The 18,053-nt window shown below is 38.3% G+C and overlaps 3 protein-coding genes across 3 annotated transcripts; 2 read left to right on the plus strand and 1 right to left on the minus strand.

Moving 5' to 3' along the window:
- Positions 1-1,723: 1,723 nt before the first annotated feature.
- On the minus strand, positions 1,724-4,590 carry LOC132544746 (large ribosomal subunit protein uL30m-like). Its single transcript, XM_060208396.1, has 3 exons — positions 4,564-4,590; positions 2,879-3,142; positions 1,724-2,219 (listed from the first exon to the last, which is right to left on the minus strand). The coding sequence occupies exons 1-3, from the start codon at positions 4,588-4,590 to the stop codon at positions 1,806-1,808; spliced, it is 705 nt and encodes a 234-aa protein (XP_060064379.1). The 3' UTR covers positions 1,724-1,805.
- Positions 4,591-4,898: 308 nt separating this feature from the next.
- LOC132544745 (uncharacterized) lies at positions 4,899-8,913 on the plus strand. The gene is made up of 2 exons (XM_060208395.1): positions 4,899-5,059; positions 7,226-8,913. Exons 1-2 carry the CDS (start codon positions 5,039-5,041, stop codon positions 8,579-8,581), a joined length of 1,377 nt encoding a protein of 458 aa, XP_060064378.1. The 5' UTR covers positions 4,899-5,038; the 3' UTR covers positions 8,582-8,913.
- A 6,468-nt stretch (positions 8,914-15,381) lies between these two features.
- Positions 15,382-17,056, plus strand: LOC132544790 (FHA domain-containing protein FhaA-like). Its single transcript, XM_060208436.1, has 4 exons — positions 15,382-15,386; positions 15,779-15,996; positions 16,101-16,319; positions 16,569-17,056. The coding sequence occupies exons 1-4, from the start codon at positions 15,382-15,384 to the stop codon at positions 17,054-17,056; spliced, it is 930 nt and encodes a 309-aa protein (XP_060064419.1).
- The last annotated feature ends 997 nt before the right edge of the window (positions 17,057-18,053 follow it).

The following is an 18,053-nucleotide window of genomic DNA, read 5'->3' on the forward strand; positions in this document are numbered from 1 at the left end:
GAACATTTTGAACAAACTTATTCGTATTTGTGTGATCAGATTTGCATTAGAATTCCACTAAGGAAGAACTCCAGAATAATACACAGGTACATAACTTGAGTCTTGTTTCGTTCTTAATTGCCTACAGAATTAAGCAACTGTACTTCGTACATGTGATATGAAGCATCTTCTTATCAGTTCTAAAGAGAAAAGTAGTTCTGGTACAGGAGCCTGTAGATTATTGGGAGACTTCCAGACTATTCCAGTCCATGTCAGAAACATCTTCCTAGGTAATGGTAAGGTCACTCTGTAACAAGTTCCATTGTTGGGTAACATCCAATCTCAGATTTTCACCACACAGAAGGAAAGGATACCTCACACACCAGGAAATGTTATACCGGTAATACAGATGTATTGTTGGGTAACATCCAATCTCAGATTTTCACCACACAGAAGGAAAGGATACCTCACACACCAGGAAATGTTATACCGGTAATACAGATGTATTGTTTGGTAACATCCAATCTCAGATTTTCACCACACAGAAGGAAAGGATACCTCACACACCAGGAAATGTTATACCGGTAATACAGATGTATTGTTTGGTAACATCCAATCTCAGATTTTCACCACACAGAAGGAAAGGATACCTCACACACCAGGAAATGTTATACCGGTAATACAGATGTATTGTTTGGTAACATCCAATCTCAGATTTTCACCACACAGAAGGAAAGGATACCTCACACACCAGGAAATGTTATACCGGTAATACAGATGTATTGTTGGGTAACATCCAATCTCAGATTTTCACCACACAGAAGGAAAGGATACCTCACACACCAGGAAATGTTATACCGGTAATACAGATGTATTGTTGGGTAACATCCAATCTCAGATTTTCACCACACAGAAGGAAAGGATACCTCACACACCAGGAAATGTTATACCGGTAATACAGATGTATTGTTTGGTAACATCCAATCTCAGATTTTCACCACACAGAAGGAAAGGATACCTCACACACCAGGAAATGTTATACCGGTAATACAGATGTATTGTTGGGTAACATCCAATCTCAGATTTTCACCACACAGAAGGAAAGGATACCTTACACACCAGGAAATGTTATATCGGTAATACAGATGTATTGTTTGGTAACATCCAATCTCAGATTTTCACCACACAGAAGGAAAGGATACCTCACACACCAGGAAATGTTATACCGGTAATACAGATGTATTGTTGGGTAACATCCAATCTCAGATTTTCACCACACAGAAGGAAAGGATACCTCACACAACAGGAAATGTTATAATACAGATGTATTGTTGGGTAACATCCAATCTCGGATTTTCACCACACAGTAGGAAAGGATACCTCACACAACAGGAAATGTTATGATACAGATATATCGTTGGGTAACATTCTATCTCGGATTTTCACCACACCATAGGAAAGGATACCTTAACCAGATTTTCACCACACAGAAGGAAAGGATACCTTAAACACCAGGAAATGTTATACCGGTAATACAGATGTATTGTTGGGTAACATGTAATTTCGGACTTTCACCACACCATAGGAAAGGATACCTCACACAACAGTAAATGTTATAATACAGATGTATTGTTGTAGAACAGTATGAATAATGAATAATGAATACCTCAAACATAAGGAAATTGGGGAATACTATTTTCCAGAGAAATATTGGTTAGGATAAAAAAAAAAGATTCAATTAAAATTTGACGATGAAAAATATGACAAAGTTTAATTTCACAATTTAATTTACATAAAGTTGAAAACAGAACCTGATTGGTAAACATTTAGTACCACGTTCTTCCCCTATCATTGAATCTCTTGTCTCCAAAATATGTATGTTCTTTACCATCCTTGTTGTTTTTATATACATACTGAGGTTTGAAAAATTCTGAATTGATATCATATTCTACTAATTTCTTTCTATTTTGTTTTTGAACTGTTTCCCTGTCCATTTCCCAAACTGATGGTTCCCAGTCCACTGTGGTTCCTACATTCTCTGGAAGGCCTTCTTCTGCACTAGGGATCTTCCGTCGCACAACAAACTCTCCATTGTCACGTAGATAGCAGTGTTCATAGTCTTCCTCACTCTCTGGTAGACCATAGGGAAATGTTACTGGCACAATCTTCACAAGGTGCTGTACAAATTTTAGCTGCTCATTAATAGTAGGGATGTTCTTCAACAGTACTTTCTGCTGTTTCTGCAATAATAAGTAAAGATATAGTGTAAATCTGGTCATTTTTGCTTTAGTTTAGTTCTATCTACATATATGTATCCTGAGCATAGAAACTTGTTCCTGAAAGAAAATTAATTGCTAATCCTTGACAATTTAAATCCTCATTTAACCAACCAAGCAATACAAGTGTATATTCTATGCGAAAACAAGTAATACATTTAAAAGGGATTTATTTCATTCCTTTCATGTATTGAAATAGATGTTTGGAGCTTATCGGCCCCTGAACAGTCATGGTCATTTTGCAGTGTAGTAACCTTGTAAAGGTTGGTGACTTCCTCACTGACCAACATACAGGAGGCCTATTGCTTGCCATTCTGAATAATTAAGTGTCTTAAATGTCTCAATCAATAAATATTCAAAATCATTATATAAATAATGATTTACAGTTCCTATGTCCCAACAGTAGAACATTTAAAAATGATTGTTCCCAAGTCTAGAGTGAAGGACGTTTATAACTTACCGAGCCTATGTCTGGACAGCGTGAAATATAGGTTAACCTCACCTTTATGAAATGCATTTAATTAATTGTACCAGTTAATTAATGAGTCTGTTAATCAATTTCAATTAATAACAAATCAACAGCAGAGTAATAATACTGACCTTTGTGCCGTAATAATACTGACCTTTGTGCCTTCTCCAAAGCCAAGAATCTTGGCAATTTCTTTTTCTTTTTTTGGTATACCCTTGAGATTGTGAATCCTTACGACCATGTGTAGTGGGGAGATTTCTTGGTTCTGTATTTTTTGTTTCTCTTCTTGCCAATCAAGTAGTGGTTGTGCCCATGTTGTATCTCTCTCTCTCTCTTTCCAGTACTTCTTACTGATACTAGATTTACATCGTACAGAAACCACACTAGTTTGTGTTATCTTCCTCAGCAGACTCCATGTCTGTCAAAGAGAATAACATCAGTAAATCAACAATTGTAAACACTATTTCCAGTAAGACAAGTACATGTGTAAGTAATGTATGATATGAAATGTAAACAACAAGCACTGTGTAATGTAACGGTTTTTTTCAACTCATTAGGGAAATTGTTTTGTTGTCTCACTAAATTAATTGAGAAAGAAATTTTCAGGAGTAAGCTATATATACTTTGGAATTTGGCCATATTAAGAAATAACCCAACTGAGAGTGGGGCCCACATTCAGCCTCTAAATATGCTTTGGTAAGGTGGAAATGTCAACAGCAAAATTATCTGAGTCAACACAACAGTGACAACACTACAGAACAGTTAATTTAAGTGTACAAAGATCGATGATGAAGTCTAATATTTTGTTGGATATGTAATATCCATGTACTTCAGGGCCAATTTATGGTAACTCATGTGTCTCTGTGATATAGTGATATCACCAGAAAATGAAAGACACCTTCCATTTCAAGTGAGTGGATTTGAGGTCGTATTTGTGGAGATTTTTTGGAAAAATACCCACGTTTCACTAATCTGTTCAATCAATAAATCTTAGAGTATGAACACTTAACAATACATTTATGAATTTATTTATTACAATTAACTGACTACATCAAAATTGACATACAGATTTTTAGACGATTAATACAACAAGGATATGTAAAACAGGCTAAGAACACCTTTTTAATTTAAAAAATGACAAAATGACAAAGATATCTGATATTTGCAAACTATTTTCTTTAATATGATGTCTATTTTTTACACCAATGGTTGAACCAAACCTCTATCCTTTTGTACGCAAATCACAGGCGAGTGCATTTTAATATGAGGCCTGCTCACTTGACTTTGTTTGGCTGAATATCTTTTTTCAAATTAGAGGATAAAGAATTCTTGATTACTATCTATTTCTCCATTCAGTTTAATTCAGTAAAATTACTGTTTCTTAAATGATAATTTAACGTATATATTCAAATTTATTACGCTGTTATTACTGTACACACCCCGGCCCTGGCCAGAACTCTCACATTACCAGTAACATTGACATTTTTACTTAGTTTGCTCATTCAAATCTTTGTCCAAGTCCAATTGGAGAGAGAAAAATGCTGAGGTGGTTTAACCATAGCAAACCCTAGGTCTGATCAGGTTAGTGAAGCAAAATGAAATAAATAAAGATTTGTACTCTGTGCCAGACTGTGGGAATGCTATTATGAGTGTTAATTCATCTCCAGCATGGTGGATGCGATTTCTACTTATTATAAGAAAACATACATTCTTTCTCTAAACTATAAAATGTAGATATCAATAATTGCATAAAAAATGTGACGAATACAATGGCGAGTGGAGATGTGGAAAGAGAGGGGAGTATAAAAAGGAAAAGTTTAACATTTTTCAAACACACACCTGCCCTTGGAATGAGACGGCCGCCATCTTAATTATGAACAACGTTGGTAGTTTCGTATTAAAATTAGCCGACCTTGAAAAAATATCGATGAAGTGTCACCTTGCAACGAGGGAAAATAATAATTGTCCAAAACAAATGACTTATTTGTGGATATTTCATTTGTTATATATACCACCAAATAAATTACAGTAATAGAGATACGAAAGTAACTACGACGGCCAAATAATAAGAAAGCTCACGGAACAATAATTTGGGAAATATGTTCTGTTTAATTCGGCCGATAAATCGCAGTGCCATAATCTAAATTAACTTATTACATTTAAAGTTATTTTCTTATCAATATCGGTCCCATTACATGGAAAAGTCTCAAATCCGGATTTCTAAATCAGTGACCATCGTGCCGTATCCATTTCTAATTTTAAATTGACATCTAACGTTTCCGTTTTGTGGGAAAAAACAGTCTGAAATCGAAGAATGCAAGAAAAATGTGATATTGTGAGTATATTTAGCGTTTACGTTTACAGAAGTTGAGACCCCACGTTAGATACTAGTAACAGTATAATGTAAATTACATCAGGGGCCTTCAGTGCGTTGTATTTCTTCACCAAGCGGAAGTCGGAGCAGGATTTGTTTACAAAGTTGTTTTATTTAGTTTCTGATTTTTGTTGGTCTCAGACAAGGGGTTTTCCCTACCTAAAAGTAAGATAAAGTTTTAGGTTGAGTTATCTCATTGTCATGGGTCTGCATCCTGCGAGTCTTTAAGCTGGAGATGTGATGGTATAGTTTAGTGTTATATGTGAAAAGGTTTATAGCACATTTTTAGGTTATTCAGCATGTCTTAAGTGTACGTCAAGATAGGCAAATCAAGTTGACTGGTCTCTGTAGGTGCAGCCGTCTCGTCATTGCAGCCCCAAATTAAAACCAGTTGTCTTTTGACTCCCTGTCCCAAGGCGATCTGACCCCCAACAACAGTCATATATTCATATCCGATATTTGTATATTTTGCATGCTACTTTGTGTATAGTGTATGTCTTATTAAGGTTTATGTTGGGTAATAATTGTTCACATATTTCTGCCAAATATAGATTATGTAACCCTGGAAAGATACTGCCACAATTTACCACACAGCTAGAGAGAACTTCTCTTTAGCTTGATCAGGAAAGCGTTAGACTAGTTAGCCAGAAGTTTGAATCCTACCGGAGGAATTGAAAATAAATAATGACCTATGTTCCACTGGCGCCCATATAGGGAGCTGGGAATGATACTAAGCATTGTCCCACAGTCATCGCTGTTGCCCCTGGAAACTTGAGAGCATGTTATTTCATTGAGGGGAAGTATGTAACCCTGGTAAAATACTAGCCGCAATATACCGTTTGGCAACAGAGAACTTCTCTTTAGCTTGATTGGTTAAGCATCACACTAGTAAGCCAGGGACCTCAGGTTCAAAATCTAGTGGAGGCATTGAAATGAATAATGACCTCTTTTATAATATATGTGTCAATATTTACCAGTTGAAGCTTTTGTTGATTTCTTAAGATCAGAAGTGGGTGTTCAATTATTTAAAAAAAAAAATAAAAGAAGAAAAGAAATTAACAACCCTATGCAGGTCTCTGATTCAACATTGAAAAGCTATGTAAGCTCTATAACATTGGTAAGAACAGTCGTATGATATTACTGACTCAATTATATCTATTTGATCTTCTTTTCTATTATATTATTGAATAAAAAATAAAAGAACAAATCACTTAGTCATGCAACCAATCAGTATACTGACTTGCTTTGTGTGGAGCTTCCAAATGTGTGATATAAGCCCATGGGTTATGATTGTGAGTTGACTAAAAAATAGTGAAGTTTCAAATTTAAATTGGATTCGTTTTTCAGCAAGTTCGTGTCAGAAATTGATAATTAATTGATAGGCCTAAAAATAGGCGTGATACATATGTTGGAAAAGATAATGAGACATAGCAAGGAACATATTTTACTGACATGACAATATTTTAGGTCAGCAATCCATTTCACTCTTACAATTATTGTCTTTCATTATAGTACAGTGCTAGTTTTTGCAGTGATTCTCATATATTGCATAAATGCAGAATCAGACTCCTGTGGTATCAATAATGATTTAGTGAAATGTGTTCTTTATGGTAAATTGCTTTTTGATCAGCTACAGAACCTGGAAAATAAACAAGAAATGTAACTAGTCGCTGGTACAGTACATTCTGTATCCCGTTCTGTACCTAGAATATGGCCAGAATGTAACAACTGGTCATCACTACAACATTCAGCTGTGAACTTTCACACCCGTCACATAGTTGTAATCCCTGACACTCGATGGTGGCCATACTTAATCCCATACACTCAGGTGACACTCTAGATCTACGTCCACAGGGTCTTTGAGTACCACAACACTTTAACACTTACCATAGCCAAAAACTGTATATATATTGATTTCCCTCTAGATGGCTATGATATATGGACAACTGATAAATATTGATCAGATATACATATTTTCATGTTTGATTAAATTTATATATATATGTGTATTTTTTTTTATGTGACCACTTAAGGTGTAATTTGACTGATTTGTTAAACACGCTCAGTCTCCACTTGTATCCAAATGTAAATTCATGTTCATGAAAGTATTTTATTTTTCTTTTATAGGTTGAAGATCCATGTGAAACGTACAGTAATTCGACATGGAACCAAAAGCTGTTGAACTTGCCCTCAGTGGTAAGATGTCGTATTCTGTCTTTCTTGGACTGGGAAAATCGGATCCTAGCAGGGCAGGTTATCCCTGGTTGGTACACTGAGCTTCATACCTCTTTTTCTTGGGCCTTTGTGGAGTTCACCAATTGGGCTATAGGACTCCCCAACGGTTTTAACAGTGCCTTCATTGATGAGGGGAAACAACAAGAAAGATGTATTGAGGAGTTTGGGAAATATTTTCAGCACATTACGATAGCATTGTCAGTGTTCGATGTTCAAGAAAATAGCCATGGTATACATTTGCTCAATAAGCTTGTCCAGTATTGTCCAAGTCTCAAATCACTAAAAATTTACCATGAGTTAATGTTCTGTACTTTTGAAGGAAAATGGGAAGACTATTTAATACCTTTAAAAAGATTGTGTGAAAAGTCATTGAAGAATGTGCAACTGTGTAGCTTGGATGATTGTCCACGAAATATTGAAACTAAAAACTGTAAATTCTTTGAGGTGATGCAAGAGGTGTCTATGTGTGAGCGAGTGGATGTGTTGGAATTTACCCTTCACAGTTACTGTCACAGACCTGTCAAAGGCTTAAGTCCATTCCACAATCTACACACACTGAAGACAGAGCACAGCAGTATCAGCACAGCTATTATACAAGATTTGGTCAAACAGAACCTAAAACACATATACATTATCCGAGACCAGAACACAGAGAAATGGACAAGTGGTACAACACCCATACAGTGGGGTGATATCAAACCAAGGAGGGGCCTTCAAGTACATTACATCTTTGATGAGATCAAAGTACGACTTGATGACTTTGCTTTGAATCCATATTTAGTGTCCATCACATTGAGGAAAGTGCCAAACGCATTATCAAGGGATGTCTTGAGAAACATAGCAGCATTATATGCCAACAGTTTACACACTTTCGCCCATCTGTCAATGCTTCATCCCACGTTGCCACCTTATGATGATATGGAATCATTACCTTGTGATTACTATTACTTTGCCAGTCAGTGTAGAAATCTACGGACTTTCATTTCTGGCATTCCATTGCCATGTGAGGCAGTGTGGTGCCTAGCAATGAAAGCTGACAAATTGCAGAACCTACACATTCAAAAGGGACAGTTACTGTACAACTACCAGGTTTGCATGCCTGTTCCATCCACACTCAGAGAGGGTGGCGGTGTTCTGGACAGTGAGACAAGTTTACGTAAGGAGGTTTCTCATTGGATGGGCTTCAGCTGGACACCTGTACTGGAGGAGGAGCTTATTGAGAAGACTGACAGGCTGCTCCATTTCTAAATATAATATCAAGGTCAACAGGAAATGCCTTTGACCACGTCTATAAATCACATGTTGTTTTTAAAAAATGTTAAATGATTTGTTAACAATATAATTCCCACTTTAATTTACATATAATTTACTAGTATGATTGATGTAGCAGGCAAATCATCATCATCATTTCATATTACTAAAGTCTGCTTTCCTGTGTATGAAAACTTGATTATATGGCTGAATTATTGTAAGGTTGGATTTCTGAGAGCTACATATACCTACATCAGTATGTGATATTAGTAAAACTGTAGAATCTTAAGCTGTGATTTTTATGGAGGAAATAAAAGTGATCTGTTTTACAGACTAGTTGATTATTTAAGAGATGATTAACAATGAGAGGCCACTACAGCCTGCTTGGCTCCCTTCATTATTACAGCAATTGCCTCAAATCATTTGTATTCACTCTGATATTGTTAACGAAGTCCCAGATGAGATTTAAAAGATGTGATGCTTCTTTTTACTTGGGGTCCCGTCCCTCAGTGTTCAGAGAAGGGAACAAATCTTGCAGTATCAATACCCAAGTTTTAAAGAAAAATGAGTCATTTATCCAAGGATGCTCTTGGTCAAACATGGTAAAAAGAAGAGTTTTGGACTTTGTGTTTCCCATATATCCCTATTACTATACTCTAGGGAAGGTGGAGAATGAGGGATAGATTCTCTAGATCAGTTTAAACTTAAACTAATGAATTTCTTCTTCACCCAAGGATGCTCTAGAGAAAGTGCTGTCATAATCCCTTCATCCTAGAAATATTTTAAAGGTTGCCGTTCTTTCCCAAATTTGGCCACACCAATCTGCCCCATGATTAACAAGAGGCAGACTCATATAAACACAAATCAAGTCTGACAAAATATATCATTTATTCCAACCCCCAAAAACCACACCTTCGAATGAGCAATATTTCATTTGAACATCTGTCTAAAATAAGATAAACGACACTCGCTGCACGAAGGTTTGCCAAATGATGATAATGAAAATAGAGTTTTACTACATAAGCGATCTCCACAGCTCTCTGCAAAAAACAGCAATAGGAAATTTTGATTTTGAAGGAAATCAAAGGCGGACGACAGTCCTCCAGGTGCATAGATGCATTTACGCAAACACGATGCTGCATAAAATCATTTATAAAACAAATCATTTGCCACACCGGATTTCTTTACAGCTTCAAGAAAAGAAGGTGAAATTGGAGTCAGAGACTACAAAAAAGGAGGCGGGCGGTTCAGTTTTAAAAATATTAGTGCCCCCTCTAACCCGAAATCTTCGATTTGCCCCTGTTTTAGCAAATCCAAACTAGGAACGAATTCATACACGAATATGTGTTGACGCTAAGGAAATTTCACTTCCTGTAGGATAGCTTTTCAAACTTATATTTTGATATAAAGTTTTTATTATGGAGTATTCTAATGAACAAAATATCACAACACTGAATCACAAATCCGGTCTATGGAATTGACAGTTGGTAAGGGGAGAACATTCAACGGCATGGTTTGCCGTGATTCACATGCTACGGTTTAATTCATTAGCATGGTGGTACGGATATACACATGTACTTGACGCTGTTCTTCTGGTGTAAGAAAATTACAAAATCCATTTAATTATGGGGCTTCTGCTCCTCCCGTCTAGATTTTGACTTTTCTTCCAATCACTTCGAATATTCCTCAGTCGCCTCCCAAGCTTCATAATTTAGGCCTTTGGCATCGCTGACGACTCTTAGAATAACGAAACAGCTGTATGACGTAGTTAAATTTATTGTTTGGCAATAATGTATCTAACTCTACAATATTAAAACGTGCCATTCACTTGTGTCTCTTTTGTACAATCTTTCTTTTATTTCAAACTCCAGAAATGATATCACGACTAAAATCTAGCTAAGACCTCCAGATAGTATAACAGTAACAGTCAATCACCTTGAAGGGTCATCCAATCAAAATTACGTTTACAACTTGATGGCGTGCTTTCAGTACGAACTATATAAAGTAAACTGATGATGAAGATGTAACATAACAATTAATAAAATCCGCCATAGGTGTACATAGCGCATTCAGTAGCCCTGGAAAGTGTATCATACATGGAATATAGTTTATCTGCGTCAACTTCCACAAATATTTTGTTTCCTTACCTTACCTTATGTTGTCTCTGCCCGCAGGACCTGTTGGTCCTCTATAGGCAGCTCAAAATTGTCATTACGTCGGTTTAATGTCCTTCCGGTGTCTTTATCTGGTCCATATCTTACTGTATAATTAAACCTCAATGGATGTCTTTCCCAGTATTTGTCGAGCCTGTTTTTGAATTGGTTTGTTGTGGTAGCTGTAACAACTGTGTCAGGGAGGCTGTTCCAAGTGTCCACTACCCGATGAGAAAAGCTGTACTTCCTAATGTCCTTAACACAATGTTGTTTAGTTAACTTAAGTGAGTTTCACCCGGTGTTGCTGGTCATGTTTAAATTCAGTATTTTCCTGGTTACTTTTTGGTCGTATATTCCCTTCAATATTTTAAACACCTCGATCATATCCCCTCTCATTCTTCTAAATTTCAACGATGGTAGTCCTAGGTGATTCAGTCTTTGTTCATAATCAAGGTTTTTTAGCTGTGGTAACATTCTTGTTGCCCTCCTCTGGACGTTTTCGAGTAATTCTATGTCTTTTATCTTGTGGGGTGACCATACTGAGCTTGCATACTCCATATAGGGTCGGACTAGTGCCTTAAATAATAAACAGAATGTCCTGTTATCAAGGTAAATGAATGTACGTCTCATTAGTCCTGCTATCTGGTTAGCTTTGTTCACCTGGGTCTGTATATGTTTTTCGAATGTGAGGTGTTTGTCAATGGTAACTCCAATGTCCTTTTCACTGTCCACGTTCTCTAAAATCTTACTTCCTCCTCCCTCCTTGCGCATACTGTACTCTGCTTCTTCTACCTGTTTTCCTTTGTTATGAATGGATAGGACCTTGCACTTATCCGGATGAAACTTGAGCAACCATTTCTCACTCCATTGGTATAATTCGTCCAGATCCTTCTGAAGAGTAGCTTTATCACTGCTACCTATAATTTCTCTAAAAATTTTGGTGTCGTCCGCAAACAAAAATACATCCGACAATACGCAATCTGGAAGGTCATTTATAAAGATTACAAATAACACTGGTCCCAACACAGATCCTTGGGGTATGCCACTAGTAACAAAATGCCATTTAGAATGAGCTCCATTAACTTGTACACATTGTTTCCTATCTGCCAAAAAGTGTTCTACCCATGTACACAGTTTCTTGTGGATCCCGTACATTTTCAATTTTTCAATGAATCTGCAGTGTGGAACCTTGTCAAAAGCTTTCATAAAGTCCATGTAGATTGTATTTATGACTCCTCCCCGGTCCAGAATTTCTGTCCAGTTGTCTAGTACGCTCAATAATTGTAAAGATGTAGACCTCCCTCCTAGGAATCCGAACTGTTTTTCACTGAATAGGTTATTCTTCTCCATGTATTCCATGATTCGTGCTCTTATTATCTTTTCCATCGTTTTACATACAATACTCGTCAAACTGACTGGCCTGTAGTTGGATGCTGAACTTTTGTCTCCTTTCTTGAATATAGCTGTTATTTTTGCGACTTTCCATATTTCTGGTATGTCTCCCGTCTCTAATGATTTCACAAATATCATGAATACTGGTTCACTAATCACCGAACGTAGTTCAAACAGCACTTTTGGGTGAAGTCTATCGGGTCCTTGTGATTTTGTAACGTTTAGTTTGGAGAGAAGCTTGGTTACTTCTTCAATGGTTATGCTTTCAAATGAATTTTGTATGATATCTTTATTTTCCAACTCTGGCATGTTCTCACAATTTTCCATAGTAAAGACACTACTAAAAAAGTTTGCAAGTACTTCCGCCTTCTCCTTGTCTGTACTAGCTGTGATATTCCCATCCTGTGAGCTTTCATGTAGTTCTGACACTCCGCTCCTAGATTTCCTTTTTGAGTTCACGAACTTCCAAAAGATTTTACTATTACTCTTTGCTGATTCAGCCACTTGTCGCTCTTTGTCTTTTCTCTCTTTCCTTATTAATCTTTTAACCTTGTTTCTTGCTTTGCAATAATCTCTGTGTTTTTCTGTCGTTCTGTCTTGCATATACCTCTCCCATAATCGGTGCTTCCTTTTAATGGTTTTAACTGTTTTCCTACTAAGTGGTATTGTACCTTTGGTATTCCTAGGTTTACTCATAGGGATGTGCTTATCTATCAATATGGAAAGCTTGTCTATAGATATGTCCCACATTTCCAAGGTGTTGCGTCCGTCAAATTCCTCTTCCCAGTTAATGTTCATTTCTTTACCCATTATATCATAATCCCCTTTGTAATAGTTCAGACGAGCAGAGTTATCCGTTATGTCATCCAAGCAACAATTAAATTCAAACTGAATAACGCTATGGTCACTAGCTCCCAAGGGATGTAAGTATTCGGTCTTTATAATATTGTTAATATCATTCACAAGTAGTAGGTCTAACAGTGAAGATTCTTGTCCATGCCTGTGCCTGGTTTCCGTGTCAACAACTTGATAAAAATAATTGTCCCGTATACATTCAACAAATCTGGCACCACTGGCGTTCCCTGTGCTCCAGTCATCCCAATCTATATCTGGGAAGTTAAAATCTCCTGTTATAACTGTGTGAGTGTATCTGCATTCCCCTACTTTGTTCAGCAAATCATTAAGTGCTTCAAGATTATGTTCACTCGATGATGGGCTTTTATACATGCACCCAAATAGCAGTGTGTCTTTTTTATTCAAGGATATCCTCACCCATACACATTCTTCAAAATCTGTTTCAAATTGAACTTCAACAGCATTTATTTTCTTTGACACATAAATGATTGCCCCTCTTTTTTTTGTCACCTGGGAAATTACTTGGAAAAAGTTGATAGTTTGGTATTTCTGCTTTATTTAGGGTATAACTCCTATTTTTGGGTAAAACTTGTGTAATGGCTATAACATGTGGTGGGGTTCCTGACAGAAATCTATTTTTGAATTCGTCCATCTTGTTTAAGAAACTGTCAGCATTTGTACTGATACATTTAAGATTATGCTTCTTTTCTGAGTCATTTCTCACAATTTTAACCGATGAATTATTAATATCAACAACAACACTATTTAAATCAAAAACATTTGAATTTTTTAACTTATTTGCACTATGTACAGTAATATTGTTACTACTTCTTGCTCTGTTTAATTTTCTTTTTGTGTGGTAACTTTTACCACTTTCCTTGCCCATGGAGGGCCCCTCACTCTGAATTTGAATCCCCCCGAAGACTGCGATTCTCTGTTTTTGGCTTCCTATCTTAATTGCTTTTCTTGTTCTCTCTCTGCTTTTGTCAGGTCATTTGATATTCTGATGTTCTTGAATTTTCCTGCTGAGTGTAAATTCCTAATATTCTTGAATAATCTGGATTTTGTATCCACCTTGTCAAAGGATACCAGTAATGGTGTTCCACCGGTTTTACTTGCATTTTTTTTCATTCTCACTGCTCTGACTGTTTCTTTATAGCGACCAAGTCTGATAACTTTGACAATGCTTTCTTTCTGATTATCTTGCTCCATTTTCACATTACAAGTTTCAAGTATTTCTCTAATTACTTTTGTGTCCTGTTTCTTCCTTTCATACTTATCATTTGAATCACTTTCTTCTATCCCATGAACGACTATGTTGTTTTCCCTTGCTTTTCTCTCATTCATTTCAGTTATGACAGTATCCATGGTAACTATGTCAACAACTTCTCCAATGTTGTTTTTCCCTTCTGTTTGTTCATCTTTATCATTGTTCCTTATATCATCCATTTCCTTCTTGACTATTTCCTGCACCTGTTTTTCATCACACTTACTGTCCAGTTTTTCTTCAATAGCTGTAATTCTGTTCTCATAAGTTTGCATGATAAGCTGGCATCTCTCTTCTATCTTGCGATCAGTTTTTTTCTCTATTAGTTCCCTGCACCTACCACAAAACCACATCAGATGACTGCAACAGTTTATATTCTTCCTCTGGTTTATTCAAACACTTGATACAGAAGTGGTGTTTGCAACGTTGACATTCCAGCATTTTCGCCATTGGATCTTTAGACACCTTCTCACACTTCTCACAAGTCCACGCCTCATCTCCTTCATCTTCAATGTCACTGTTCCATGCTAACCTAAATGGCGATTCAGATGGGGATTGAGTTCTGGAGTTGGATCTTGATGCTCCTCTAGAGTTTGTTCCTTTGGCAGCTCTCTTCTTTTTTGTCTGGTTGCCGGCCGGTAGGCCTCCATCTTGTTTACCTTTTTGTGCCATGACTTCCGTTTGTGAAAAATCCTTATTTTTCATAAAATAAGCAGAAACTAGACTATTTGATGTGTAAAACTTACAGTGAAAATAAAACCTTACCACCTTCCAGCATTTAGTGTGCTTAACAATCTTTTAAACGAACGTAAGCATAGAATTTTGTTCAGGCCGAAGCGCTGCTGTTAATAATTCAACTTTACCGGTCGACCGCGACCGGTATGAAATGAAACAATAACAAATACCACAGCAGACATGACGAATAACCTTAATAGAAGTTGCAATTTACCTCATTTAGAAAATAATATTTGAAACAGCACAAAAAATTATCATCATCAAAATATTAAGTGTCCAAAAAGTTTGGTATTCACATTTTCAGCTGACACCTGTCGTAACGCTGTCTTCCATATTGGTTTGATATGCGCAAGTTTTCGGACTCGTCGGTGGCGGGATGTGCAATCTGAAACCAGATGTGGTATACCTGGGATGTGAATCATTCTAAACGGGTAATGTAAAGTTTCCTCCTCTGCCGCCTACCCTTTAACCGGCAAGTACCCGGAGTCTGCCACCTACCCTTCAGTCGGCAAGTATCCGAGTTTGCCGCCTAACCTTTAACCGGCAAGTATCCGGAGTCTGCCACCTACCCTTTAACCGGAAAGTATCCGGAGTCTGCCACCTACCCTTTAACCGGAAAGTATCCGGAGTCTGCCACCTACCCTTTAACCGGAAAGTATCCGGAGTCTGCCGCCTACCCCTCAGTCGGCAAGTATCCGGAGTCTGCTGCCTAACCTTCAGTCGGCAAGTATCCGGAGTCTGCCGCCTACGCTTTAACCGGCAAGTATCCGGAGTCTGCCACCTACCCTTCAGTCGGCAAGTATCCGAGTCTGCCGCCTACCCTTTAACCGGAAAGTATCCGGAGTCTGCCGCCTACCCTTTAACCGGCAAGTATCCGGAGTCTGCCACCTACCCTTCAGTCGGCAAGTATCCGGAGTCTGCCGCCTACCCTTTAACCGGCAAGTATCCGGAGTCTGCCGCCTACCCTTTAACCGGCAAGTATCCGGAGTCTGCCGCCTACCCTTCAGGCGGCAAGTATCCGAGTTTGCCGCCTAACCTTTAACCGGAAAGTATCCGGAGTCTGCCGCCTACCCCTCAGGCGGCAAGTATCCGGAGTCTGCTGCCTACCCTTCAGTCGGCAACTATCCGGAGTCTGCCGCCTACGCTTTAACCGGCAAGTATCCGGAGTCTGCCACCTACCCTTTAACCGGCAAGTATCCGGAGTCTGCCACCTACCCTTTAACCGGAAAGTATCCGGAGTCTGCCGCCTACCCTTTAACCAGCAAGTATCCGGAGTCTGCCACCTACCCTTTAACCGGAAAGTATCCGGAGTCTGCCGCCTACCCCTCAGTCGGCAAGTATCCGGAGTCTGCTGCCTAACCTTTAACCGGCAAGTATCCGGAGTCTGCCACCTACCCTTTAACCGGAAAGTATCCGGAGTCTGCCGCCTACCCCTCAGTCGGCAAGTATCCGGAGTCTGCTGCCTAACCTTTAACCGGAAAGTATCCGGAGTCTGCCACCTACCCTTTAACCGGAAAGTATCCGGAGTCTGCCGCCTACCCCTCAGTCGGCAAGTATCCGGAGTCTGCTGCCTAACCTTCAGTCGGCAAGTATCCGGAGTCTGCCGCCTACGCTTTAACCGGCAAGTATCCGGAGTCTGCCACCTACCCTTTAACCGGCAAGTATCCGGAGTCTGCCACCTACCCTTTAACCGGCAAATATCCGGAGTCTGCCACCTACCCTTTAACCGGAAAGTATCCGGAGTCTGCCGCCTACCCTTCAGTCGGCAAGTACCCGGAGTCCGCCACCTACCCTTCAGTCGGCAAGTATCCGCAGTCTGCCGCCTACCCTTTAACCGGCAAGTATCCGGAGTCTGCCGCCTACCCTTTAGTATCCGGAGTCTGCCACCTACCCTTTAACCGGAAAGTATCCGGAGTCTGCCGCCTACCCTTCAGTCGGCAAGTATCCGAGTTTGCCGCCTACCCTTTAACCGGCAAGTATCCGGAGTCTGCCACCTACCCTTTTACCGGCAAGTATCCGGAGTCTGCCGCCTACCCTTCAGTCGGCAAGTATCCGGAGTCTGCCGCTTGAGTGAATATACAAGCGCTATTTTCCATCACCACGTCACAAGAATGTGTTATCCCATGTTGCGAATACGTATTGTAGTGACACTCATCACGGCTCGAACTATGTACACCATCATCATCATCATCATCATCATCATCATCATCATCATCATCAATAATATGATAATGTGTGTGTTAGTGTGTGTGTCCCTTGTATTACAGGTGAATTGCTGATATGGTTAGAAAATTGTTAATACAAATGTGCATTATTGCGTTGAGATGAACAAATTATCATTATTATCAAAAATAACATCTTTAAGTAACTGTTTACAGTCCCTGGTATTTTGTTTTAATTCTAGTGATTCGGAAGTTATTTTCATTACAAATTTAACGATTTGAAAGCGTATCATAAATTGTTGTACATTTAGCAGTTGTTTTCAATGTTGGAGGTAAATTGAATGACCTTCATCGAAAACATTTAAAGTATTGCTCATTGAAGAAATATTCACTTTCAAAATATAGAAACCATTTATTTGACTTGAAAAAGAACATACTACTGAATGAGTTAGGCAATTTATGGATATCAGTAAATTGTGTGTGACTTTTTCCCGCTTTGACTTGACATATTTATTTGGAGTCGTGATTTTTTAAGAGTGTCGGAATATGAAATAGACATTGGCTAAAATGAGCGAAATCAGATCGCGTTGCACATTTTATATGAGTTATTCCCCTTTGATCATTATACATTGTTGGGCTTATTATGAATTTTTGGGCTATATTAACTTTTCGGACAATATGGTTGGGGATAAATGAAACAAATTTGGGGCGAAATTGCTTGAGGCTAAATGGGATTTGTTTTTGTTTTGTGAAGTGGAGGGGAGGGAGTGGGCCCGATAGCCAAATACGGACTTGATGAAAACTATGTAGTTGCCTTTTAATATTAAAAAATATGTATAGACATATATGTGTTGAAGTCTGTGTCATGTTTCACCAGGTGCGTATGTTTGCCAAATTTCAAGAAA

Source organism: Ylistrum balloti, unplaced genomic scaffold (assembly GCF_031769215.1).
Source record: "Ylistrum balloti isolate Yb309-2 unplaced genomic scaffold, AGI_CSIRO_Ybal_v1 Utg369808, whole genome shotgun sequence".
Classification (NCBI taxonomy): Eukaryota; Metazoa; Mollusca; class Bivalvia; order Pectinida; family Pectinidae; genus Ylistrum; species Ylistrum balloti.

Excerpts from the sequence above, each read along its gene's own strand:
- LOC132544745 (XM_060208395.1), top strand. The coding sequence starts at position 5,039 with ATGCAAGAAAAATGTGATATT. Across the intron at positions 5,060-7,225 it reads TGCAAGAAAAATGTGATATT|GTTGAAGATCCATGTGAAAC; the intron begins GTGAGTATATTT and ends TTTCTTTTATAG.
- LOC132544790 (XM_060208436.1), top strand. Across the intron at positions 15,997-16,100 it reads TGCCGCCTACCCTTCAGGCG|TCGGCAACTATCCGGAGTCT; the intron begins GCAAGTATCCGA and ends CCTACCCTTCAG. Across the intron at positions 16,320-16,568 it reads TGCCGCCTACCCCTCAGTCG|TCGGCAAGTATCCGGAGTCT; the intron begins GCAAGTATCCGG and ends CCTAACCTTCAG.
- LOC132544746 (XM_060208396.1), bottom strand. The coding sequence starts at position 4,590 with ATGGCGGCCGTCTCATTCCAAGGGCAG. Across the intron at positions 3,143-4,563 it reads CCGTCTCATTCCAAGGGCAG|ACATGGAGTCTGCTGAGGAA; the intron begins GTGTGTGTTTGA and ends TCTCTTTGACAG. Across the intron at positions 2,220-2,878 it reads GCTTTGGAGAAGGCACAAAG|AAACAGCAGAAAGTACTGTT; the intron begins GTCAGTATTATT and ends TTATTATTGCAG.